This window comes from Marmota flaviventris, chromosome 19 (genome assembly GCF_047511675.1).
Source record: "Marmota flaviventris isolate mMarFla1 chromosome 19, mMarFla1.hap1, whole genome shotgun sequence".
Classification (NCBI taxonomy): Eukaryota; Metazoa; Chordata; class Mammalia; order Rodentia; family Sciuridae; genus Marmota; species Marmota flaviventris.
This window is the reverse complement of record NC_092516.1, coordinates 31,122,238-31,148,278: the sequence shown is the minus strand read 5'-3', so window position 1 is coordinate 31,148,278 and position 26,041 is coordinate 31,122,238. Positions and strand designations below refer to the sequence as shown.

General features: G+C 37.1%; 1 protein-coding gene across 1 annotated transcript; it reads left to right on the top strand.

Annotated features, from left to right (window-relative positions):
* Positions 1-24,969, top strand: LOC114081347 (cytochrome P450 3A9-like). Its single transcript, XM_071605609.1, has 13 exons — positions 1-71; positions 1,915-2,008; positions 3,032-3,084; positions 4,615-4,714; positions 6,836-6,949; positions 7,213-7,301; positions 7,984-8,132; positions 14,789-14,916; positions 16,495-16,561; positions 20,061-20,221; positions 21,584-21,810; positions 24,129-24,291; positions 24,874-24,969. The coding sequence occupies exons 1-13, from the start codon at positions 1-3 to the stop codon at positions 24,967-24,969; spliced, it is 1,512 nt and encodes a 503-aa protein (XP_071461710.1).
* The last annotated feature ends 1,072 nt before the right edge of the window (positions 24,970-26,041 follow it).

Here is a 26,041-nt window from a genome sequence, read left to right as displayed (position 1 = left end):
ATGGACCTGATCCCAAACTTTTCCATGGAAACCTGGGTTCTCCTGGGAATCAGCCTGGTGCTCCTCTATCTGTGAGTAACTGTCCCAGTTCCTCTCCTCTTCAAATCTCTCATTTCTGTGAATAGGAGTTTTAGTAACATAATTTGATTTGGGGGATGAACTTCTGATTGAGTCTCAGTTTGGACCTAGAGTTCTGTAGAGGCGGATTACAAACAACTGGACACCTTCTGAAAAGTGATGCACTCTTTGCAAACTTTCAGAATTCTGGGGGTAAAGAGGGGTTTACACAACTTTCTGTGTCATTGTTTATCTGTTGTGTTCTATGTGCACTACAAGAGATGTGTAGGAGGCTCATCTCCTGTGGAACAGGTGGTTCCTGCTCCTCCTCCCCACGTTCCAGCACCATTTATAAAATGCACCAAGTGCACCCCAGGTGCTACCACAGGCTCAGACTCAGTTCTTCCCTCTGTTCTCTTCCCTTTCCCTGGAACAGTCCTCCCTCCAAAAACTCAAATGCTCCACCCTGCATTATGCAGTTACTTCTGAATGATAAAACTATTGAGCAAAGACCTGGGAGAAATTTGGAACTTTTATTCCTTAAGTTAGCATCAGTGTAGAGATTTGTTTCTCCCTTGATTTGAAATCTAATGGCAGCCTCAAGAGACAAAAGTTAATAAGCCCATTTTGTATTTTAAACATTTTCCCATGATATTCCAGTACAGGAGCATGAATAAAATAATCTAGTAGAAGAATTCCTTTAAATAGTGGGATTCCTGGTCTGGGGTTGTAGCTCAGTGGCAGAGAGCTCATCTGGCATGTGTGAGGCACTGAGTTCAACCCTCAGCATCACATAAAAATAAATAAATAAAATAAAGGTATTGTATCTGCCTACAACTAAAATATATTTAAAAAATAGTGGGATTCCTGGTTTAATGGAGCAGGTGAAGAGAGCAGTTATTTCTGACTGAGGGTAGAAGACATTGCCCCAAGGAGACCTTTGACTTCTATCTTAAATCCACTTTTATAGTGATGTGAAAATAGAAAATATAAATCTGGTTGTAACAATTGAAGTAAACGGTAATATTCAGGCTTTTGTTACATCAATTTTCCCTCCAGTGGCATTTTAAAATTAATGGAAATGTTTTAATTTCATTCTGCTCAATTTCTTTGAGGTAAGTTCCTCTTGTTCCTTCTGAAGGTCAAAATAGGATTCTGTATTTGTGAAAACCAATCTGTTTAAAAATGACCTCATCTTTTTTGAACAATTGAAGAAATATTAATTTAATACATACATCCATGACGTAGGTTGCACACGTCTTTAAATATACCTGCCCAGCTGGTTATTCTTACTCAACAGTTTCCTGTATGCCAGTGTTCTTAATCTATTACAGCAGATGAATAAGGGAGAATGTGGACCAGGGATGCAATAAAAGGCATCCAGAGAGGTTTTATGAAAAACTGGGAGAATATTCCTCTCTGCTCAGGGAAGGAGACCAAGAGTGGGGACAGCCCCCACCGGAGGCCCCTAGAGGGGCCAACATGATGGTATCAAGTCAGCTTCCTAAACTGACATCAGCGAATGAGGTGACCTGGAAGCAATCTAGGCTGAATTGCTCAGGAATTTTCAAGTTCATCTTTGGAGGACTTATATCAGCTACTTACTGTAGCATTGGGAGCCTAATGATGGAATTAGCTGCTTTGAGCTAATTAATATGACTTTTGTGGTCCCTCAGGGAATGTGAGAGAGGAGATGATGAGCAGATGTAATTAGGGCCATTGGAGTTTTTGTTGTTATTTATGGCCTACATGTTACCTCCCTGGCTTCACTGTTCCCATTCTTGAATCAGTGACTCGTGAGCCTCTATATACACACAGTCACAATCCCTTGACCTGGATTTCTCTTCCACTTTGTAGATATGGGACCTATTCACATGGATATTTTAAGAAGCTGGGAATTCCAGGGCCAACACCTCTGCCCTTTTTTGGAACTCTTCTTAATTATCGCCGGGTGAGTGTCATTTGAGCTCCCTGTTTTGCCTCTTATAGTTGCACACACCTGCTTAGTTACATCAGTAGAAATTCAGCTCCATGAGAGAAGTTTCAAGATTTCTAAGGTTCAGAAACTGTGTGAGGGCCCCATCCAAAGCACAGTCAGGTTTACCCTGAGGCTCTGTTTACAACTCCTCATAGTGTCAGGTTCACTTCTGTTGATGAGCTCAGGACTCTGGCACAAACACACTGTAATCTGTGGACTTTCTGTTCAGACTGAGAGCATTCTCACAGAGTTTTCTTTTTTCTCAGTGCAGATTCTAGGAAGATACACTCATACCTCTGGGATGCTTTATTTGCACAGTTAAAATATTACAAATGAGGAAGATTAATTGCTTAGTTTCTATGATGAAAACTCAGAGCCAGTGTCTACCTGTGTTCTATGTGCAGAGAAGTAGCATCTCCCCTTTTCCTAGGTTGACACAGAAAAGCAAGTCCACTTTTTATTTGCTCACTATCTCACTTATTTACTCAACAATATGATTGTGACAACATAAATCTCCTAGGCTAGAAGAGGTTGCTGGTATCTTTAACTTCCTAATGCTACCAGAATTTTAGAGACAACATGAGATAAGTTAAAATGATTCTGGATGAGGAGACAAAAGATGGCCCTGGGCAACACTCACTTTTCCTCACCCTGGGTTTCCTCATGTACCCATGGAGGTAATAATTCAGAAGGTCCCAGTATTTCTGAGACAACATAAGTAGAAGAAGAAATACTGCAGAAGACAAGCATGTTGTATTCATAGACAAGGGCAATTAGTTGAGTATGTATAATACTTAGAGAAAATTTAAGTGACTTTACATATTTCATTTTAAATATTGCATATTTTCTCTTTTCTCCTCAGAAGCCTCTGAGTAAGAGCTTCTCTCTAACCACCTGTTAGGAACAGCAAGCCTGATTTCATGGGATTTGGGTCATTTGATGTGATGTCAGTACATTTACAACAATAATGGAATTTCATTTTGTTCTTCTTCCTAGGGCTTTTTTAATTTTGATGCAGAATGTTATAAAAAGTATGGAAAAACATGGGGGTGAGTATTCTGGAAGCTTCTCTTTGGTAGACTTGTTATGATGTGGCACCCCAATGTGTGAGGACAATCTCAGCCCAGAGCTTTTGGGATACAACCCTCTGTGCTGCAAAGTCCTTGGAGGCTTGTCCTGCCAAGGGTCCTGCATGTCATCAGGAGTCGGGTTCCATAGTCTGATTTAGGTTGAGAGTGTTGCATGTTTTGGCTTTTCTCCTGCTTTTGATGACCCAGAGTCTCCTACCCTTACTTTATGTCCAATGTCTGGTTATTCCAATCTTCCCCATTTTGTTTGTTTTTGACTCCTTTTATTGAATAATAATATGCATTATTTGAGAACTTTTTTTTATCGTGGGCTTATAAGTCTATGACATCATCTTTTTCCTCCATTGATGATTAAAAGCAAAATTCCCTTATTTAATTTTCAGATTTAATATATGCTTTTGAACCAATGGCTGGGAGGTACTGGGAAGCAGATGGGAAGTCCTTCTGCTCAGTTTTCTTAATTTCCTTTACTTCTTTTCTTCTTTTTTATTGTCATCATTATTGTTGCTCATATGCCATTTTTAAGTTTTCAGCGTTGACTTTTCAAGGAAGCATTTCTTTCTCTCCTTCATCCATTTGACGTTAAGACCAGACATAGAATGTAGTTCCACCAGTGAGTTCCCTGGTGGATTGACGGGGTTTATATTGGAGGGTGGCCTCAGCTAATTGTAGCAACTATTCCCTTTCAGAGCTGGTGGGGGTTTGGTGAGAGCCATAGAAGAGGTGTAATCATTTTGCTCTACACTAAAAATAGTGGTAGAAGACATTGACTCTTCTTCTCCATCTTCTCTCATCAATCCACAGAAAGCCACAGGGCTGACCACAGTGTTCTGCTCAGTTGACATGGCCCATAGATACCATGTGATTCAGTGACACAACATTCCCTGCTGGATCTCCAAAGGCTCCACTCCAGCTACCACTTGCAAAACTTAGTAATTGTGACCAGTTAGCCAACTATCTGCCTTCAATTTTTTTTCACTAACCTAATAGCCTTTTGAATAATCCAATATTTTGCGATGTGAAAAGTATGGAAACTATGGGCTACAGCTGTAGCTCAGTGGCAGAGCACTTGCCTATCACATGTGAGGCACTGGGTTTGATCCTTAGCACCATATAAAAATTAATAAATAAAGGCATTCTGTCCACCTACAATTACAATAAATAATAAATAAATAAGTTATGGAAAGTAGTGTAGGCAATACTATTATATTCACCATCTAGATTTAACAAGTGTTGCAATGCTATTTCTAATTATGATCTCTTAGGAGGTGTATTTTGTCTCTACATTTCTCTTCCTACCTACTTTACGTACATTACCCTTTATGCTATGAAGACTCCAGTGGCTTCTGTGGTCAGAATCCCCAAGAGAACTTCATGTTGCTATATATTGTAGGACTAGGCAGGTAGAATAGGTAACATCAGGATCAAAGTTTGGATTTCTGCAGCAGAATCTGGCCTGTTAGATTTAATCAGCCGTATTTTCTAACACAGCATATATGATGGCCGACGGCCTGTTTTGGTTATTACGGAGCCAAGCATTATCAAAACAGTGCTCATCAAAGAATGTTATTCTGCCTTCACTAACCGACGGGTAAGCATTTACTTTTTAACATTTTAACATTTATTTAGTTATTTTTAAGTTTTTAATTTATTCTTTCCAGTTATACATGACACTAGAATGTATTTTGACATATTATACGTACATGACCTACAACTTCCCAATCCTGTGTTTGGACATAATGTTGAGTTTCTCTGGTTGTGTATTCATATATGAACATAGGAAAGTTATGTCTGATTCATTCTACAGTCTTTCCTATTACAATCCCCTCACCCTTCCCTTTGTTCCCCTTCGTCTAACCCAAAGTAACATTTATTTATTTATTTATTTATTAACTCAAATTTTATCCTGAGATATTTATAAATTCAGAGGGCATTCCTTGCCAAAAACATTACCAGGCAGTTGCATGTATAATTTATTATGTTTTACCCAAAGATAATTTCTTACATGACTATACATTTATTAAGTTCCTATTTCTATAGTAACAGGAAATTGATACAATCTAGGCTTTTTATTTTCATTTTTCCTGTTTTGTGTGTCTATATGTATGAGTGTGCAGCTCTGTGAAAATGTATCACATTCCTACATTTGTGTAGATTTAGATTGTGTTTTTAATGTGTTTTCACCAGTTCTTCTTTAACCTTAGAAATGTGCCTGGTTTCTTGTGCGTTGACCACATTGGTCAATGTTTGCACCTACAAATAGGTAAAGTCCTATTTGTATGCCTTTTATTTATTTGTTTTTCTTTTCCTCTGACATCAGCTGGGAGTTCCAGTGTGGGGTTGAATAAGAGCCAGGAGAGTGAACATTTCTTTTGAAGGATATAGACTTAAACTTCCAAAGTTTACCCCAATTTTAGATGAGGCTGATGTGTGTGTGTGTGTATTGCCATACAATCTCTATCTTCACTTTTTAAAAACTTTGGGTGCTGGGTCTAGCTCAGTTGGTAGAGTGCTTGCCTCGCAGGCACAAAGTCTGGGGTTCAATTCCCAGCATCACAAAAAATTTTTAAAAAACTTTGATTAATGTATGATAATATGTTCAATACATACATATATTCCACACTGCCCAAATCCAGCCTCTATTTACTTCCCAACATGTCCAAATCACTAATCTGCACTCAGATGAACGTTTTTACTTGTCTTTCTGTATATGACTGAGCATACATTGTAGAATTATTCCTGATGCTTGAGAGAAAGCATTCAGTTTGCCACAAGTAAGTATACTGTTAGCAGAAAATGGATTTTTGTAGAATCTCTTTGTCAAGTTGAAGAAACTTCCCTCTGTTCCTAACCTCCTAAATTTTTACAGTGAATGAATTGCTTAACACCTCACCATTACTTATTTACTCAAGTTTATCAACTTGAAATAGTAAGTAACACCGTTGCCAAGGCTGGCTTTGAACTTGCAGTCATCCTATCTCAGACTACCGAGCTGCTGGGATTACAGGCATGCACCACTGTGCCTGGCTGGAAGCATACATTTTAATACAAAAATGTATTTTAGATGATGGAACTAAATTTCAAGGGTTTTGCTTTGGTGGGCTAGCACCCAGGTGAAAAATAGAATTATCTTCCTTTCCCCCTCGGCCCTTGTAGAAAATATTGGAAGAACTTCCATTAATAACTTGTGTTTTTCCTGTATTACACTTATATTCCAAATCCTTTAAGTTTCAAATATTATTATTTTAAAAATTATTGTATCTAAGCACCCCTTTATCAAGATACTTATGCTGTAAATGCATGTAAAGACAGAATTGATCTTAGGTAACATACAGTTGACCAAGAACACCTGATATCTGTCACCAACCCATTTCTGCTCTGCATAGCCCTGGAGGTTGTACTAGGTCTTCTTAGGTCTTCTTCCAGTCTATTCCCCTGGAAAAAGCTTCAAACCAAGGGGAATTTTACATCTAAACAAAGGTTGCAATATAAAGTCCAAAAATGGTGTGAGGTGCCTGGGTGTCTCTTCCAAACTCACAGGAGGCTAGGCACTTGGAATAAATACTGATGAGTGTCTGACATAGGTCTAGCTACCTAGTAGGCAGTCACTAAACATTTTTTTTAAGTAAATCATGCTTGTTTAACAAACTTTTGCCACTGTTGAGACCTCCAAATTTATGTAGGACAAAATCTCTTTTCCTCTGGGCTCTAGGATTTTGGTCCAGTGGGATTTATGAAAAAAGCCATCTCTTTGTCTGAGGATGAAGAATGGAAGAGAATAAGAACACTGCTGTCTCCAACCTTCACCAGTGGAAAACTCAAGGAGGTAATAAAATAGGAGGGCTTTTCACTGGAAACTTAAAGAATAAATCTGGGTGTGGGTAGAAAGTGATATAGATCACAGTCCCTTTCCAAGGGATAGTCCTCTGAATTTGAACTTACTAAAAATGTTCTTTTGTCTTTATATTTTAGAAGAGATATAGTAAAATTCATTATAAATGTCTCATACTTCTTCATTCTGGGAAAACCATAGCCTTGGGGACTGAGTCTCCTCACTGAACTATGGGTGATCTTGTGTTTTGTGCTTAGATGTTCCCCATCATTAACCAGTATGGAGATATGTTGGTGAAAAACATGAGACTGGAATCAGAGAAGGGCAAGTTTATCAACTTGAAAGAGTAAGTAGCAGGGCAGCTCTGGCATTCCAAGCTCCACCAGGAGCCCCTCCAACTGCCTGCCACTGAACTGAATTCCAAATGTTGAGCTAGTGCAATGAGCAGACAAAGCAAGAGTTTGGAGTCACAACTCTAACTGTTCATCCAAGAAGGTGCTACTCCCAGGAGGAGACAGGGCAACTGGGGGAGAAAGGATCTCTCTTGTATCCATCAAGGTTTGTTTGGCTGCTATTTATGACTTTCGATATACTAGAAGACAAAGTACTGTCCAGGTCACCTTTTTTGAGCCCTATAGGAAGACTCAGTTATTCTACCCTTGTCCTGCTGAAGCTCAGTTTGTACACAACTGTCATCATCCACATTCTATTTGTGCTACTGTAGTGTGTCTGATTATGGATCTGATTCCTGTGTGGGTGAGCTTCTTGAGTTCAGAGGTGAGTCTAACTCACCTCACTGTCCCCATCAGTCCTGGCACAAGGGAAGTACCTTATTTGCAACTCATAAAGGTCTCATAGTCAGTGTGAAGGGATCATGGACTCATAGTCCAGCAGATAACTGTGACAGTGTGTGGCTCATTGCTTGTCTTGCCTGGGTATGTGAACTTACTCCTACTTCTTGCTGCATGTGTAGTGGAAGGATTGGGAAGAGGCACTGATTTTAACTTTCCATGTCTTTCTCTATTCAGCATCTTTGGGGCCTACAGCATGGATGTGATCACTGCTACTTCATTTGGAGTGAACATCGATTCCCTCAACAACCCACAAGATCCCTTTGTGGAGAAAGTCAAGAAGCTCTTAAAATTTGATTTCTTTGACCCTTTGCTCCTCTCAATAAGTATGTGGACTACCATGTTATTTGTTCCCTCTCTCTATTCAAATGATTATTATTGATACATAATTAACATACCTTTTAATTACCCCACTTAATTTATACAATTATATGGTTTTCAGTACAAAGATATACTCAGCCATCACTAGTGACCATTTGTCAACTCAGAAGCAGGCTACCATTTCATTATCAACTCTCTATTCCCCAAGCCTAAGCAACCATGGATCTTTTTTCTGACTCTATAGATTTGCTGATACTGTGAATTGTCTATTAATGAATCCCACAGTATGTGGCTTTGCATATCTGACTTCTTTCATTTATCATTGTGTTTTCAAATTCTTCCATCCTGAATCATCTATGAGTACTTCATTTCTTTTTTGAATGAAATTATTTATTTATTTGTTCTAATGAATTATACATGACAGCAGAATGCATCTCACTACATAAAACACAAATGGAGCACAAATTTTCACTTCTGTACTTGTACATGAAGTAGATTCACAGCATTTGTGTCATCATACATGTTCCTAGGGTAATGATGTCCATCTTATTCCACCATCTTTCCTACACTCATCCCCCCTCCGTTTCCCTTGCCCTATCCAAACTTCCTTCATTCCTCAGATGACCCTCCCACCCATTAGGGATCAGCATCCACTTATGAGAGAAAATATTTGGCTTTTGTTGTTTTGGGATTGGCTTACTTCACTTAGCATGATATTCTCCAACTCCATCCATTTATCTGAAAAATTCCATGATTTTATTCTCTTTTAATGCTGAATAAGATTTCATTGTATATATGAACCACATTTTCTTTATCCATTCATCTGTTGATGGGCATCTAGGTTGGTTCTGCAGTTTAGTTATTGTGAATTGAGCTGCTATAAACATTGATGTGGCTGCATCAATGTAGTATGCTGATTTTAAGTCCTTTGGGTATAAACAGAGAAGTGAGATAGCTGGGTCAAATGGTGGTTCCATTCCAAGTTCTCTGAGGAATCTCCATACTGCTTTCCAAAGTGATTGCACCAATTTACAGGCACACCAGCAATGTAAGTGCCTTCCCCCGCAAATTCTCACCAACATATATTTTTGTTTGTATTCTTCATAACTGCCATTCTGACTGGAGTGAAATGAAATCTTAGAGTAGTTTTGATTTGCATTTCTCTAATTACTAGAGATGTTGAACATTTTTTTCACATATTTGTTGATCAATTGTATATCTTCTTCTGAGAAATGTCTGTTCAATTCCTTAGCCCATTTATTGATAGGGTTATTTGTTGTGCAGTTTTTTTTGTGTTAAGTTTTTTGAATTCTTTATATATCCTGGAGATTAGTGCTCTATATGATGTGCATGTTGTAAAAAATTGCTTCCATTCTTTAGGCTCTCTCTTCACCTTATTGATTGTTGCTTTTGTTGATAAGAAACTTTTCAGTTTGAATCCATCCCATTTATTGTTTCTTGATTTTATTTCTTGCCCTTTAGGAGTCTTGTTAAGGAAGTCAGAGTCTAATCTGACATAATGAAAGTCTGAGTCTACTTTTTCTTCTATTAGGTGCAGTGTCCCTGGCCTAATTCCTAGGTCCTTGATTCACTGTGACTTAAGTTTTGTGTATGGTGAGAGGTAGGGACTTAATTTCACTTTGCTACTTATGGATTTTGAGTTTTCCCAGAATCATTGTTGAAGAGGTTTTTTTCCCAGTGAATGTTTTTGGCACTTTTGTCTAGTATGAGATAACTCATTTTGTGTAGGTTTGTCTCTGTATCTTCTGTTCTTTACTATTGTTCTACATGTCTGTTTTGGGGACAATATGGATTTCCAGTTTTGCCAGCACCATTTGTTGAATAGGCTCTTTTCCCCAGTGAATGTTTTTGGCACCTTTGTCTAGTATGATATTCATGTGGGTTGGTCTCTGTGTCCTCTATTCTGTACCATTGCTCAACAAGTCTATTTTGGTGCAGATACCATGCTGTTTTTGTTACTATAGCTCTGTGGTATAGTTTAAGGTCTGTTATAGTGATGTGATAGCTATTCTGGGTCTCTTATTTTTCTAAATAAATTTTATGATTGCCTTTTCTATTTCTTGAAGAACATCATTGGGATTTTAATAGGGATTGCATTAAATGTGTATAACACTTTTGTAGTATGGATTTGCCAGAATTTAATTGAGACATTTTGCATCTATGTTCATTAAAGATATTCGTCTGAAATTTTCTTTTGTTGATGTGTGTTTGGCTGGTTTAGGGATCAGGGTGGTACTGGCTTTATAGAATGAGTTTGGAAGTGTTCCCTCTTTTGCTATTTCATGGAATAATTTGAGGAGTATTGGTATTAGGTCTTGTTTGAAGGTCTTATGAAAATCTGTCTGGTCAGAGCTCTTCTTTGTATGTAGGCTTTAGATGGTGTCTTCTATTTCCTTGCTTGAAATTGATCTGTTTAATTTGTGTATATTATTTTGATTCAGTTTGGGTAGATCATGACTCTAGAAATTTGTCATTGTCTTTGATATTTTCTATTTAATTGGAGTATAAATTTTCAAAATAGTTTCTAATTATCTTCTGTATTTCAGATGTGTCCATCATGATATTTCCATCATTATCACAAATTTTATTAATTAAGTTTTCTCTCTCTTTATTCGTGTGGCTAAGGGTTTATAAATTTTGTTTAGTTTTTCAAAGAACCAGCTTTTTGATTTGACAATTTTTTCAATTGTTTCTTTTGTTTCAGTCATTGATTTCAGCTCTGATTTTAATTATTTCCTGTCTTCTACTATTTTTGGTGTTGATTGTTCTTTTTTTTGGGGGGGGGGCTTTGAGATGTAATGTTAGGTCCTTTATTTATTGACTTTTTCTTCTTTTAAGGAATGAACTCCATGCAATGAACTTTTCTCTTAGTAGTGCCTTCATAGTGTCCCAGAGATTTCAATATGTTGTATCAGTGTTCTCTTTTACCTCTAAGAATTTTTTAATCTCCTCTCTGATGTTTTCTGCTATCTCTTGCTCAGTCAGTAGCATATTATTTAGTCTCCAGGTGTTGGAGTAGCTTCTATTTTTCATTTATCATTAATTTCTAATTTCATTCCATTTTAATCTGATGGCATGCAGGATAGTATCTCTCTTTGTATTTGCTAAGAGTTGCTTTGTGGCATAATATATGGTCTATTTTAGAGGAGGATCCATGTGCTGCTGAGAAGAAAGTGTATTCACTCATTGATGGATGAAATGTTCTCTATGTGTCTGTTAAATCTAAGTTATTGATTGTATTATTGAGTTCTATAGTTTCTTTGTTTGGAAGATCTATCCAGTGGTGAATAAGGTGTGTTAAAGTCACCCAGTATTATTGTATTGTGGTCCATTTTACTCTTGAAATTGAGAAGAGTTTGATGAATGTAGATGGCCTTTCCATTTGGCCTTTTCATGTTATCCCATAATTCATTGTTTGGGGCATAAGTATTTATAATTGTTATTTCTTGTTGATGAATGTTTTTTTAAAGCAGTATGAAATGTCCTTCCTTATTCCTTTTGATTAACTTTGGCTTGATGTCTACTTTATTTGATATGAGGATGGAAACCTGTGCTTGTTTACAAAGTTCATGTGAGTGGTATATTTATTCCCAACCTTTCACCTTCAGTTTGTGGATGTCTTTTCCTATGAGATAAGTCTCTTGAAGGCAGCATATTGTTGGTTTTGTAAAAAATCCAATCTGCCAGTCTATGTCTTTTGATTGATGAGTTTAGACCATTAACATTCAGGGAAATATGGTTCATATTTCCAGTCATTTTGCTTTATTTTTGGTTTTTAACTTGACTTGGTTTCTCCTTTGATTGGCTTTTCCTTTAGTGTATTTCCTCCCTTTGCTGATTTTCATTGTTGTTTTTCATTTTTTCTTCATGGAATATTTTGCTAATGATGTTCTCTAGTCCAGACTTTCTAGTTGTAAATTCTTTTAATTTTTGTTTATCATGGAAGGTTTTCATTTTATCATGAAATCTAAAGCTTAATTTTGCTGGATATAGGATTCTTTATTGGCATCCATTTTCTTTCAGAGTTTGGTATATATTGTTCCTGGACCCTCTAGCTTTGAAGGTCTGGGTTTAGAAATCTGCAGAGATACTAATTGATTTCCTCCTATATGTAATCTGATTCCTTTCTCTTGTGGCTTTTAAATTTCTTTCCTTATTCTGTATGTTAGGCATTTTCATTGTTATTCCCCTTGTTGTAGATCTGTTGTGATTTTGTACACTTGGTGTCCTATAAGCCTTTTGATTTTCCAATTCATTATTCACGTTTGGAAAAGATACTGATATTATTTCATTAGATAAATTGTTCATTCCTTTGTTTTGGAACTCTATGCCTTCCTCTTTGTCAATAATTCTCACATTTGGCCTTTTCATGTTATTCCATAATTCATGAATGTTCTGCTCATGGTTTCTTATCATCTTCACTGTGTGGTCAACTTTACTTTCAAGATTATATATTTTGTCTTTATTGTCTGAGGTCCTATCTTTCAAGTGATCTAGTCTGTTTGTGATGATTTCTATTGAGTTTTTAATTTGCTTTATCGTTTTCTTCATTTCAAGGATTTCTTTTCCTTTTTTTCTTTTTTGTAGAATCTCTATCTCCTTATTGAAGTAATCTTTTGCTTCCTGTGTTTGCCTGTGTAGCTCTTTATTGAAATGACCTTTTGTTACCTGTGTTTGCTTTTATATCATCCTTTAATGCACAGAACATTTTAATTACATACATCCTGAACTCCTTCTTGGACATCTCTTCTTCTGTGCTGGCCATTGGTTCTAGTAATGTATCTTGGTTTGTTTGGGGCACTTTCTTCCCTTGTTTTTTCATATTGTTTGTGTGTCTTTCCCTTTATCAGTATAGATACAATGTATTAGAGTTTTTATTAATAGATTTATAGTGTCCCTGAAGGATTCCATTACCTCTCCTTTAAGGAAGAGATCAATATTAACATATCCCAATGCAAACAATATGCAGGCTTAATTAAACCAAATAGCTTCTATTGAGATGTTTACAGTTTTGTCACAATAGACAGAAATGGTGAGTTTAATTATTATCAACAATGTAGAGGTAGGTTGCAAAAGGATCTACAGTTTATAATGGTGGACAAAGAGAGAACTTGGGGGAGGTTAGGATGAGATGTTAAGGAGGTAGGAGATGAGGATATAGAGTTATTAGATCTTAGGAAACATAAAAGAGAAATCAAAAGATGTTGGCTAGTAGCAGGAGAAAAGAGAGAAAGAGACTTTGGGAGACAGATAAGTGGGAAACAGAGAGAGAGAGAGAGAGGTGGAGGTAGAGAACAACAAATTATTTCATTTGCTAATATTCTGTTGAGATTTTGCATCCATAATTATAAGATATGTCAGTTTGTAGTTCTCCTGTGTTATCTTTGTGTAAAGTCTTAGGATTAGGTTAATATGGGTATTTTACGATCTTTTACAAGTGTTCACTGTACTCTATATTTAAAAAATACTAGATATTTCTATGAATGTTTGTAAAGAGGTAAAGAATCGGTATTAGTTCTTTTAATGTTTGGTAGAAATGTCCATGAAACATCTGGACCTGAGCTTCACTTTGTACAAAAGTTCTTAGTTTCTAATTTAGTCTCATCACCTGATGTATGTAAATATATATTTTGTATTACTTTTTGTGTCAGTTTCTGTTTTTTGTGTCTTTTTAGGAATTTGTCCATTTCGTTTATGTAATTTGTTAATTGTTGCGATAATCTGATTGTTACAATGTCTTTATATTTCTTTCTACGTATTTCCCTAGTTTTTATTTTGAATGCTAGTAACTGTAGCCTTTCTATTTCTGGTCAGTGTAGCTATTATTTTGCCAATTTTGTTATGTTTTTTTCCAAAGAATTGCATTTGTTTTCACTAATTACTTCTATTGATTTTATTTTTTTATTTGATTAGTTTCCACTTTGGTCCTTAATATTTTCTTCCTTTTTTTCCTTTAAGTTTAATTTGCTCTTCTTTTTTCATGATTTATTGTATAAAATTTGATCATTCATTTGTGCTCTTTATTTTATGTAATAGATAAGAATTTCCCTCTGCACAATGATGGCTTTTTCTCCATTCCACAAGTTTGATATATTATGCCTCCTTTTTTCCCTTTCAATACTTTATTTCTTTCACTATATTTCTTCTTTCATCCAGTGTTTATTTAGGTGTATATTGATCAATTTGCCCATACTTTGAGTTTCCCAATTTTCTTTCTAATAATGCCTTCTGGATTCCTCCTGTGGTGCTTGAGGAACACATGCTTTGTTGGTCCCATCCTGACTGCTCTTTCTTGAAGAGCATGATTAACTGCAGCCTCAGACTGAAGCCTAGTTTTATCCAAAGACACTCTATTCCAGTACATGAAGGGGAAAGGGGTCAGGGTTTTCATCTTTCTCCTTTGGTCACGCCACAGAGGCAGAAGGGGCCACTGATCTCACTACTATGATGGTGGCCCTATATATGACATCCTCTTGCTCAGCCAGTGGCCTGGAGCCCAATCAGCAGTCTCAGAAGGAACAGTTCCTCTTTAGGTACCCTTATGACTTCCACTTTTCTGATTGGTAGAAAAGATGTAATTGCTCCAGGTAAATTTTACATTTTTCACTGAAGTGTCCTTTGTTTTTTCTTTCTCCTGCAGCAATCTTTCCATTCCTTACTCCAATTTTTGAGGCAATGAATATCTCTATGTTTCCAAAGGATGTCACAAATTTTTTTAAGAAAGCTGTAAACAGAATGAAGGAAAGTCGCCTTCAAGAGAAACAACAGGTAAAATCTGGTGGTGGATACAGAGGAGGTTCATTTTCGATAACTTATTTGCTATGGGTGAATGACTTCCATGCTTCTTTGTATATTTTTAAAAGGTAGGTGAAGAACTCTTGGTTGAGAATAGTATAGGGTTTCCATTTGGAGAGAATAAAGAATTTAGCATCTGGTAATTGAGATACAAGAATGAATCAGAGAGGGAACTGAATTAGAGTAAGATGTATTCCATGCTTTTTATAATTATGTCAAAATGGACTCTACTCTCATATAACTAAAAAGAACCAATAAAAAGACTTAAATAAATAAAATTCTATATTCCAAATACTGAAAAAATAGTGAACCAAAGAGAAAGCATTTACAGTTAAATGATGGGCTTGGAATTTAGTTTGTCAAGGCATAAATATTGCTGATAGAAAAAGTCCCAAGTACTCTAAAAAGGAGTCCTTGTACATTGTTGAATAGAATGTAAATTAGGACAGCCTTTATGGAAAACTGTGTGAAGGGCCCTCAGAAATCAAATACAGATGATCCAGCAATCTCACTACTGGGTATCTAGCCACAGGAAGTGAAATCAGAATGTCAAAGAGAGATATGTACTCCCATGTTTATTGCTGCACTATTTTAAAATTGTTCCTATTAATTGAGCCAAATAGATTTTGAAAACATCCATCATCAGGAAATGATAAATGCAATTAAAGATGTATTTAAACTGACATAAACATCAAACAGAATATACATATATCAAAGTAATCAGGTTACCTAGTTAATATGTACAGCTTAATGTTTTATATATCAGTTGAAATGATTTTTTAATAGAAGAAAAACATTTTATCATATCCCTTTTCTTCAATAGATAAAATTTCAACATAAAAATTATTTTTTTGATGCTTTAATTTCATCAGATTTTATATTGGCAAAGAATCATTGCATTTCCAAACCTCTCACTTTACAAAACTCTCCACAGAAGGCATCCTCAGGGTAGCTGGTAGTGTCTGGCCCCTCATGGAGCAGGCATGGGTTCTTTAGGTGAAGGTTTTGTCTCATGTATGAAGCCCAGCACAAGGATGTGTGCAGGCCAGGGAGCCAGGAAGGGCCCTCCAGGTGTCAGGACAAAGTTCATAGCTTCAAGCATGGTGGGATCTTTCAAGAAGCTTGCCCAAAATCTGATGATGAGCTCTAAAAATGGCAGGAGATTAATCTGTGGCATCTTTGGTGAAGAATTAAGGCAGTAAAACAAAATATTGCAGTCCAGGACTCTTCCCTGAGCAAACAAATGTAACAGGAGACAAAGCTTGCCACTCTCTGGCCAGGAGGCTGTGTTCAGAATCCACAGAAGCTCACAAGCAGGGAGAGCAAAGACCAGTAGCTGTTGGACACCATAGCCTGTTTTCACTCAGGGAAATGTCCTACTCACCAAAGTTTATAGATGGATGCTTTTCTTCACTGATGACTTAGGAAACTCCAGCTAGACTTCTGAATTTAAAGAAGTCATAGTCTCAGAAGGGAAGATAAGTTCTGCACTCTTAATTTTTTTCTGACTTCATAATTAACCTTCTATCTTTGAAATCTCTCTGTTTCTAGTATCGGGTGGATTTTCTTCAGCTTATGATAAATTCTCAGAATTCCAAAGATGTGGAGTCTCATAAAGGTAAACAAGGTTGTTATCTCATCTACTGATGGGGAAACTCAGAGGGAAGTGTGTTCTGGAAATGTGCAGGAGATTCTCGAGGAAGAAGAGCATTTCTACCAAGTTGCAGAAAGGCCATGCTTGGATATTATATACAGTAGCCTGAGGAACTTCCTAGAGAAACACATCTAAAACCATGTTCAAATGTTGAAGCTGATATAAACAAATATTTCTTTTACCAGCATGGTATTTTTATTCAACTTATTTTCTTACTATTTTTATTTTGATGCTCAATTTCTCCCATATTTGTCCACTGGAATCCCTTTCATGTAAGCTCCTGAGTCCTCTATTATTCTTGTCACCTTTTTAATGATTGTTTTAAAAGTAGCTTCTGTTTATTCTGGCCATAGCAATATTGAACTGAAAACATAGAGATTCTCCATGTGTCATGCTTCACTCTTAATATCCACCACCAGAGAGTTATATTTATCACAGTTCAGGAACCTGTATTGACACACTTCTATCATTCAAAGTTCACAGATTTCCTTAGGGTTTGCTCTTGGTCTTGTACATTCTATGACATGTATCCACATTATAGTAGCATACAGTGTATTCTGTGCCCTTTTTATTTATTTTCCAAGTGTTTTTTTGCTTTCTGATTTAAGATATTACAGGTTTCTGCTCTGTTTCTCCTGACAGCTTTGTTTCTGTTTTTGCAATTAATGGAATTTAGAAATCAAAATTTGTGATCATCTTGTGGATTTTTGCTTTTAGATACTTTCAGCAGACAAGATTTTTAACATGAAATACTTCTACATGGAGTAGAGGAAAGAAATATTTCTGTATCTACTCCCATCCAATGATATAAACTATTTTTCTCTCTCCTTCAAAATTTTTTCCCTAATTTACAGCTTATTTCTGTAATACACAAATACTCCCATTGCAGTTCTAATTCATGGTACCCAGTGCCTTGACAACCATCTGAAAAAATTCCTGAATGTTGAGCAATTAATTCTAGAGATGAGGACTGGGCTTACTACAGCCTGCCAGTGTATGCATTTTTTTTTAAAAAAATTTATTTTTTAGTTGTAGGTACACACAATACCTTTATTTTTATGTAGTGCTGAGGACCAAACCCAGTGCCTCACATGTGCTAGGTGAGTTCTCTACCACTAGCCACAACCCCAGCCCCAGTGTACATATTTTTATGTTCACATGTACATGTTATCTATCTATCTATCTACCTATCTATCTATCTATCTATCTATCCATTCATATATCCATCTATCCTGTAGGTATTACCCAGTTCTATTTAGCTTTCTATGATGAAGGAAACAGTCTATAATTTAACTCATCAATAAAATAACCACCAAACACATGTGCCTACTGAGCACTTGATATGTAGTTAGTGCCACTGAGGAACTGAAGTGTATTGACTTAATTTAAACACCCACACGTGGCTAGTACCTATGAATGCAAACATCTGAGATCCAAACCTTGACTTATTTTTTTGGTGCAGGGGACAGGGTTACCAGGAATTAAACTCAGGGGCACTCAACCACTGAGCCACATCCTCAGCCCTACTTTGTATTTTATTTAGAGACGGGGGTCTCATTGTGTTGCATAGTGCCTCGCTGTTGCTGAGATTGGCTTTGAACTCGTGATCCACTCCTCAGCCTCCCATAGGGATTACCTGTGTGTGCCACTGCACCTGGCCCAAACTTTGACTTTATAGTCCTATTTCATGGGGTTCATACTCACTGGGATAAAAGATTTGATAATTAAATGTTCCCATAACATTATCATAGAAAATCACCATCCATCCATCTATCCTATATGTATCTACCCAGTTCTATTCAGCTTTCTGTGATGATGGAAACAGTCTATTTGACATGTGGCTAGTGCCACCGAGGAACTGAAGTGTATTGATTTTTAATTAATTAAAATTTAAACATTCACATATGGCTGGTAGCTACGAATGCAAACATCCAAGCTTCAAACCTTGACCTTTTTTTGGCGTTGGGGAGTGGGGTATCAGGGATTGAACTCAGGGGCACTCAACCACTGAGCCACATTTCCAGCCCTACTTCACATTTTATTTAGAGATAGGGTCTTGTTGAGTTGTATAGCACCTTGCTGAAGTTAGCTTTGGACTTGTGATCCTCTTGCCTTATCCTCCCACTGGGATTACAGGTGTGTGCCACTGCACCTGGCCCAAACCTTGACTTTAGTCCTATTTCATGGGGTTCAAACTCATTGGGATAAAAGATTTCATAATTAGATGTTCCCAAGGCATCATCATAGAAAAACATCATAGGAAAAAACATCAGTAAATCTGAACTCTGTAGACCTTTCAAACACTTGTTTTGTGTATTATTTTTTTATCCCAAATTGCATGTTTGGCATAGGGACCATGTTTATTTCAGGGCCCCAGGTATCTAAAAGTCCTGATGCATTCCAAGATACATGAGTTAATTTCATGATTGTGCTTAGCTTCTGTCAAGAGAAAAATCAAGACGGAGGTCAGCTTCTATGAGAAGAGCTGTTTGGTGTGCATGAAGTAGAGCAGAGAGAGGGCATGTTCTAGGGAAGGTGACATTCACTCGTGTCTGAATAGTGTTGTGTTTTACTAAAATACACCCAACTTTTTCCCCACGTGTCATGTTTACTGTTTCTCTATTGACAGTTTTCTTTTGCTACTTTAATGACATTCATTATATCAGTGTCAGTGACTACTCTTATAACATTGTGTGTTACTGTGTAGTTTCTGTGTATTCTGAGGTCATCCATTTTGAAGACAGGTGCCCCAGGTCTTCTATTACCTGATGCCTCTCACTGGCATGAGCCCTACTTCTCAAGGGAAGATATGCACAAGAATCATCACATTTCATGGAAGTTCACATTTTGACTTGGTAGTTGTAGGGTGGGTTTGAGATTCTGTGTTTCTAATAATTTCCCAAATGCTGTTGATGCTGCTTGTCCATGGACCAGGCTTTGAGTAGCAACAGTCTCTTTGCTGCCCAATATTTCCTTACATTTCCTCCAACATGCTTAGATGAAAGATTCTTCAGTTGACCACACACTGAAACCTTAGTATTATAAACAATCAAATCAGTGTTTCAAGCTATATGTTACCTAGAATAATTTAAAATTTTCCTGGATGAGAATATCATCCCCTTTTTTACTTACACAAAATTTAAGGGACATATTGATCATACTGTGTATCTTAGATAGAAATGGTGTCTCTTGAAATTACCTATCTTTGGTGGTGCTGAGAATGGCACAGCTAGAAGCCAAGTCCAAGTGTGGTACAGACCTCAGGAAAACTGGATTAAAAAAAGTTTTCCATTGTCTCCTCTATCAGATAAACACGAGAGGGAAAACCACTCTGAGAATGACCCTGAACTGCTTTTCCATGGTCCTGCCTGGTGATTGTGGGTTTTAATGTGATTTCTATTAATCCAAACCCTGATGTTGTGATTTGCTGGATTTACCTGAATTGTGTTTCCTCTTCCATTAGCCCTGTCTGACCTGGAGCTTGTGGCCCAATCAATTATCTTCATTTTTGCTGGCTATGAGACCACTAGCAGTGCTCTTTCCTTCATTTTGTATGAACTGGCCACCCATCCTGATGCCCAGACCAAACTGCAGCAGGAGATTGATGCGGCTTTGCCCAATAAGGTGAGAAGATGGTACCTGGAGAGGGAGGAGAGAGGCGGAGCCTCAGCAAGACTGCCTCCTCATCCCTTCCTAGGAGGCTTTGTCCAAAATATAGTCACTGATTCTTTTCACCAGCTCTATTTGGAAAAGATCTGAAGAGACAAATGAAGGAGAAAACAGTATTTTGGAGAAAATGCTATTTCCAAAACTACAAGGAATTTTTAAGAGTGAAATTTCAGTTGTACCCATTAACCCATTACCAGTTACCATGATGATACCTAGGAAGTGTAAGCATGTGTCACTCAAGTGTCCAGATCATTGGCTCTGCTGAGCTGTGGCATGAGCTCCTTCCTGGCTGTCTGCTGAGTGAGCCTGGGCTTGGTGGGCAGGCCAACTCTGCTCTGCTCCACACATCTTCACACTCTAGTCATGTATTAGAGAGAAGCTGCCAAGGGATGAGTCAGGTTTTCTGGCTCCTGAGCCAAACACTTTACTTCTACCTTGTGTCCTCTCCAATGTCACACCAGGCATTAGCCACATGTTGTGCCTGCTGTCCTCACACCTCTGCCTAAACAGGGAGTCTATCAGATATCAAGACACCTGGTCTCTGGGGCTGGCATGGCTGGTTTGGAGTGAAGTGGGCACAAAGCTTCTTCAGAGATCACAATGAAGCCCTGAAGAACAACCAGAAGACGGGTCCAGCAACAGAGGGTCGGGCTGAGAGTGGCTTCCTGTTCTCCTTAGAACGTTTTCTGGAACTGAAACTGTGTGACATGGTGCCATCCAATCTTAGCCTTCTTTTGGTGGTATTAGGGTAGAAGTTACCATTTTTCCCAACATTTTTTACATGATATAGTGTGTGTGTGTGTGTGTATATATATATATATATATATATATATATATATATATATATATATATATATATATATTCAAAGCAGGATTATTCAAGAAAAAACCGGATGTATAATGGGTTATTTCCTCTTTTCTATGTTCTATTTCCTTGAAATAGACATGATTTTTGTAGTGAAAGGTTACAGTGACTTTCACATATTTTACCTGAGTGTAATTGTCATATTCTATTAGTTACTTTTCCTCACATGAGAAAAAGTAGTACATGATGATGCTGAGGATATTACACACTGAATTTGGGATTGTCCCAAAGGTCTCTTATGTACATAACTACTCTGTACTTCTCAATGGGCCATGGACATGGTTGTCAAATGGACATGATTGTTATTATAATGCTTAGGCAATTGTAAGTACTACTCTCCTTCACCATTCTGTTATTCTTGAGACCTCCTAACACTTTAATAAAACTACGCAGATTGTGTTTAAAGTTAGTTCTAAACATGAATTTCAAAAAATCTCTTTTTTTCTCTTCAGGCACCTGCTACCTATGATACCGTGTTACAGATGGAGTACCTGGACATGGTGGTGAATGAAACTCTCAGGTTGTTCCCAATTGCTGGCAGACTTGAGAGGGTCTGTAAGAAAGATGTTGAAATCAATGGAGTGCCCATTAGGAAGGGAACAGTGGTGATGATGCCAAACTATGTTCTTCATCGAGACCCACAGTACTGGCCAGAGCCTGAGGAGTTCCGCCCTGAAAGGTACAGGGCCTCTGGGAAAGGGAACCGCCCTGGGCTAGGGTTGTCCAAGCATGTCCTTGTATTTCTTATCATAGATGACATACAGGTAGCTATGTAATCATTTTTATATATGTCTTTGTATTTTAAGCAGTTTTCCTGTTATAAATATAACATTTTCTTGCAAAATGATATGAATTTGTGACAAGGAACAAAACGAATGCTATGTCCATTCACTATCCTGAATTCTTTTTTTAAAAATTTTAGTTGATTTTTAAAAAAATAAATGACAACAGAATGCATTACAATTCTTATTACACATATGTAACACAATTTCTCATAACTCTGTTTGTATATAAAGTATGTTGACACCAATTTGTGTCTTCATACATGTACTTTGGATAATGATGTTCATCACATTCCACCACCCATGCTAACCCCCTGCCCCCTCCCTTACCCTTCCACCCTCTGCTCTATCTAGAGTTCATCTGTTCCTCCCATGCTCCCCGTTCCTACCCCACTATGAGTCAGCTTCCTTATATCAGAGAAAACATTTGGCATTTGTTTTTTTGGAATTGGCTAACTTCACTTAGCATTATCTTCTCCAACACCATCCATTTACTTTGCAAATGGCCATGATTTTATTCTCTTTTAATGCTGAGTAAAATTCCATTGTGTATATATGCCACATTTTTAAATCCATTCATCTACTGAAGGGCATCTAGATTAGCTTCACAGTTTATTGTGAATTGTGCTGCTATAAACATTGATGTGGCTGTGTCCCTGTAGCATGCTGTTTTTAAGTCTTTTGGGTATAAACCGAGGAGAGGAATAGCTGGGTCAAATGATGGTTCCATTCCCAGATTTCCAAGGAATCTCCATACTGCTTTCCATATTGGCTGCACCAATTTACAGTCCCACAAGCAATGTATGAGTGTACTTTTTTCCCTACATCCTTGCCAACTCTTATTGTTGTCTTCATAATAGCTGCCATTCTGACTGGAGTGAGATTATATCTTAGAGTAGTTTTGATTTGCATTTCTCATATATTTGTTGATTGATTGTATATCCTCTTCTGAGAAGTGTCTGTTAAGGTTCTTGCCCCATTTATTGATTAGGTTATTTTTTTTTTTTTGGTGCTTCGCTTTTGAGTTCTTTATATACCCTAGAGATTGATGTTCTACCCAAGCTGTAGGCTCTTTATTCACCTCACAAATTATTTCTTTTGCTGAGAATAAACGTTTTAGTTTGTTAAATTCTTTAAATAATCATGAATTAATAATATGATCATGTTCTCATAAACATATTTCTATGTATATATAGATATTTTTGCAAAATTAGATTGTATGATATTTTATTTGATTTTTGTTAGCACTTGATAATATATGCATTCAACTTCTGTATGTATGATTTTTGGGGTGGTACCAGTAATTGAACTCATGGGCAGTCGACCACTGAGCCACATCCATAGCCCTATTTTGTATTTTATTAGAGACAGGGTTTGAGTTGTTTAATGCCTCGCTAAATTGCTGAAGCTGTCTTTGAACTTGGGATCCTACTGTCTCCGTCTCCCAAGTCACTGGGATCACAGGCGTGTGCCACTGTGCTCACCCTGTATGTATGGTTTTTGCATCTATAATTTCAACTTATTAAATAAACTTTTATTCTTGTCAGTTTCCCCTAAACAGTCTAATACAATAAGTATTTACGTAGTATTTAAATATTATTAGTTATTATAAGCAATCCAGAGATGATTTAAAATATATTTCAGGATGTGCATAGGTTATACAAGTAGTTCCCCATTGTTTTTATAAGAGACTTGATCATGCAGGATTTTGTTTATTCCGATGCTAAAACTAATTCTCCTCAGATATGGCACCATGACTCTGTGTGTATGCATGTGTGTGTGTGTGTGTGTGTGTGTGTGTGTGTGTCTGTGTTTTCAAATTTTATAGCATGTGCCATAACCTACATAACCACTGTCTCATTTCATTTTATGTATTCACTCTTATACTCCTTATATTTTATGTGTGTTTAGTTTCCTTTACTGTCTCAATTTACCATGATTTCCTTTGAAATAGCATTTATCTCATCTCAAAAAGACCCAAAGATCCTATAGGCTAAGGGGGAAAAAGGTGGAGAAACTCCTATAGGCTAAGGGGGAGAAAGGTGGAAAAACTCCATAGCTTAACAATTCTCATAGCAAAACCACAGCTGGATTTCAATGACCAGCCCAGAAATCATCTTTTACACCACTGCTTGTGGGTGTCTAAGGCACAACTGAAACAAGTAACTGTTGTGGTTTTAATGTTTTGTTGACTTGTCATCTATTGTGGAACCAGGTTCAGTAAGAAAAACAAGGACAGCATTGATCCGTACATATACATGCCCTTTGGAAATGGCCCTCGAAACTGCATTGGCATGAGGTTTGCTCTCATGAACATGAAAGTTGCTCTTGTCAAAGTAATGCAGAACTTCTCCTTCCAAACTTGTAAGGAAACCCAGGTCAGTAGATTTTCATATAAATAATGTTTTATTTCAAGATGTTTTTCCAAACAGAGGGGCCTAGTCACAGAAAAATATATGCTTATTCATCATTAAATTATTAGATTTATAGTCCAGTGAGTCACTTTTGCACCATCTTTGAGATTTTTAGAGTTCATCACCATGGGGGCTCTAAGTCTATGGCTTTATGAAGACCAAAGTGTGTGGACAGTGAACTTGAGCACAGTGTAAATTCATCTCCAAGTCTCCTGGAGAGACCCTGTGCACAGTCGTGAGGTGTGGTGACCACAGGGTTCTGATGTTTGAGAGAAGATCTCCTCACCGGAACCTATAGAACCTCCCTGTCTCAGGCCTTGTACAGGATAAATGTTTATGAAATAATTTTTCAGATAAATGAATAATTTTACTATCCAATCATGACACACCTTAGAGAATGAGTAGGATGAATTCAAAGTACATGATACTAAAAGTAGTTTTATGTTTGTGGAGCATTTCTGGGCATAATGTATCTTCTCTACTTTGCTGTTTTGGTTCCTGGTGTTTCATTCATTGCTTCTCCAAATGCTTGTCTATATGTTACAGATTCCCCTGAAATTAGCCAAACAAGGACTTCTTCAACCTCAAAAGCCCATTATTCTGAAGGCTGTGTGTAGAGATGTAACAATAAGGGGAGCCTGAACTTCCCTAAGGATTTGTGCATTGTTATCCTCAGAGCCTGGGACCCATAACATCAGAGAACAAAAATGTATTTTGTGAAGAAAACTCAAAATGAAGATTGACTCTATATTCCTCAATTGATGAATGATAAGAGATGCTGGACCTTTGCTGAGCTTGCTCAAGGTCTTTGCAGAGTATTATCTATTTTTTGATGGAAAGGAGGTGCCCACCTCAGTGCCAGATGTAAAGACTCACCCTTTCTGGGTCTAATGGTCTCTCTCCTCTCACTGCCAGTTAGTCCTGGCAGCTCCTCTTGAGCTCTGATCAGAGAATCAATAATTATCACCAAATTTGTCAACAATTTTTAAGGAAAATGAGGGTGGTTGTGGTGGCTTTTGTAGTGACATTGATATATGATGCGTTCTTTGAAATATGCTGTGATAAGTTTTATAATGAGAAAGTCAATAAACATATCCTTATAAAATTTATCTGAAGCCTCTATGCCCATTTAAGGGGATATATAGTACTGAATCAGTGAAAGTCAAAGCTCAATCTTTTGATCATCACAATCACTGAATACATGGAGCTTTTTCAGAAATTCAAATTAAATAGTAAGATAGATACAGTTAACCCACTGTGATTTTTTGCATTGTTGGAAAAGTATATTCATAGTGTCCTTCTGCAATTTTTGAAGCACATAATTTGTAACACTCTACTGAGGTAGTTATTACTGTATCTCTAGTTTAGATTTCATATTCCCACCCTATCTCCCTTATTGATTCTGGAAAGCAAGAAACATATTTGTAGTCCATCTTCAACTCCTAATGGTGCAGCCTTTATTCATTTATTTAATTATTTATTTGTTTTGCTACCAGGGATTGAATCCAGAGGTTTTTAACCACTGAGCCACATCCCCAACACTTTACTGTTTGTTCTAATTATTTATACATGACAGAAGAACACATTTTGTCACATTATACAAAAATGGAGTACAACTTCTTATCCTTCTGGTTGTACATGATGTAGACATACACCAGTCATGTAACTATATATACACATAGGGTAATGACCAATTCTTTCTACTACATTCCAC

Excerpts from the sequence above, each read along its gene's own strand:
- LOC114081347 (XM_071605609.1), top strand. The coding sequence starts at position 1 with ATGGACCTGATCCCAAACTTTTCCATGGAAACCTGGGTTCTCCTGGGA. Across the intron at positions 4,715-6,835 it reads CTGCCTTCACTAACCGACGG|GATTTTGGTCCAGTGGGATT; the intron begins GTAAGCATTTAC and ends TCTGGGCTCTAG. Across the intron at positions 8,133-14,788 it reads CCCTTTGCTCCTCTCAATAA|CAATCTTTCCATTCCTTACT; the intron begins GTATGTGGACTA and ends TTTCTCCTGCAG.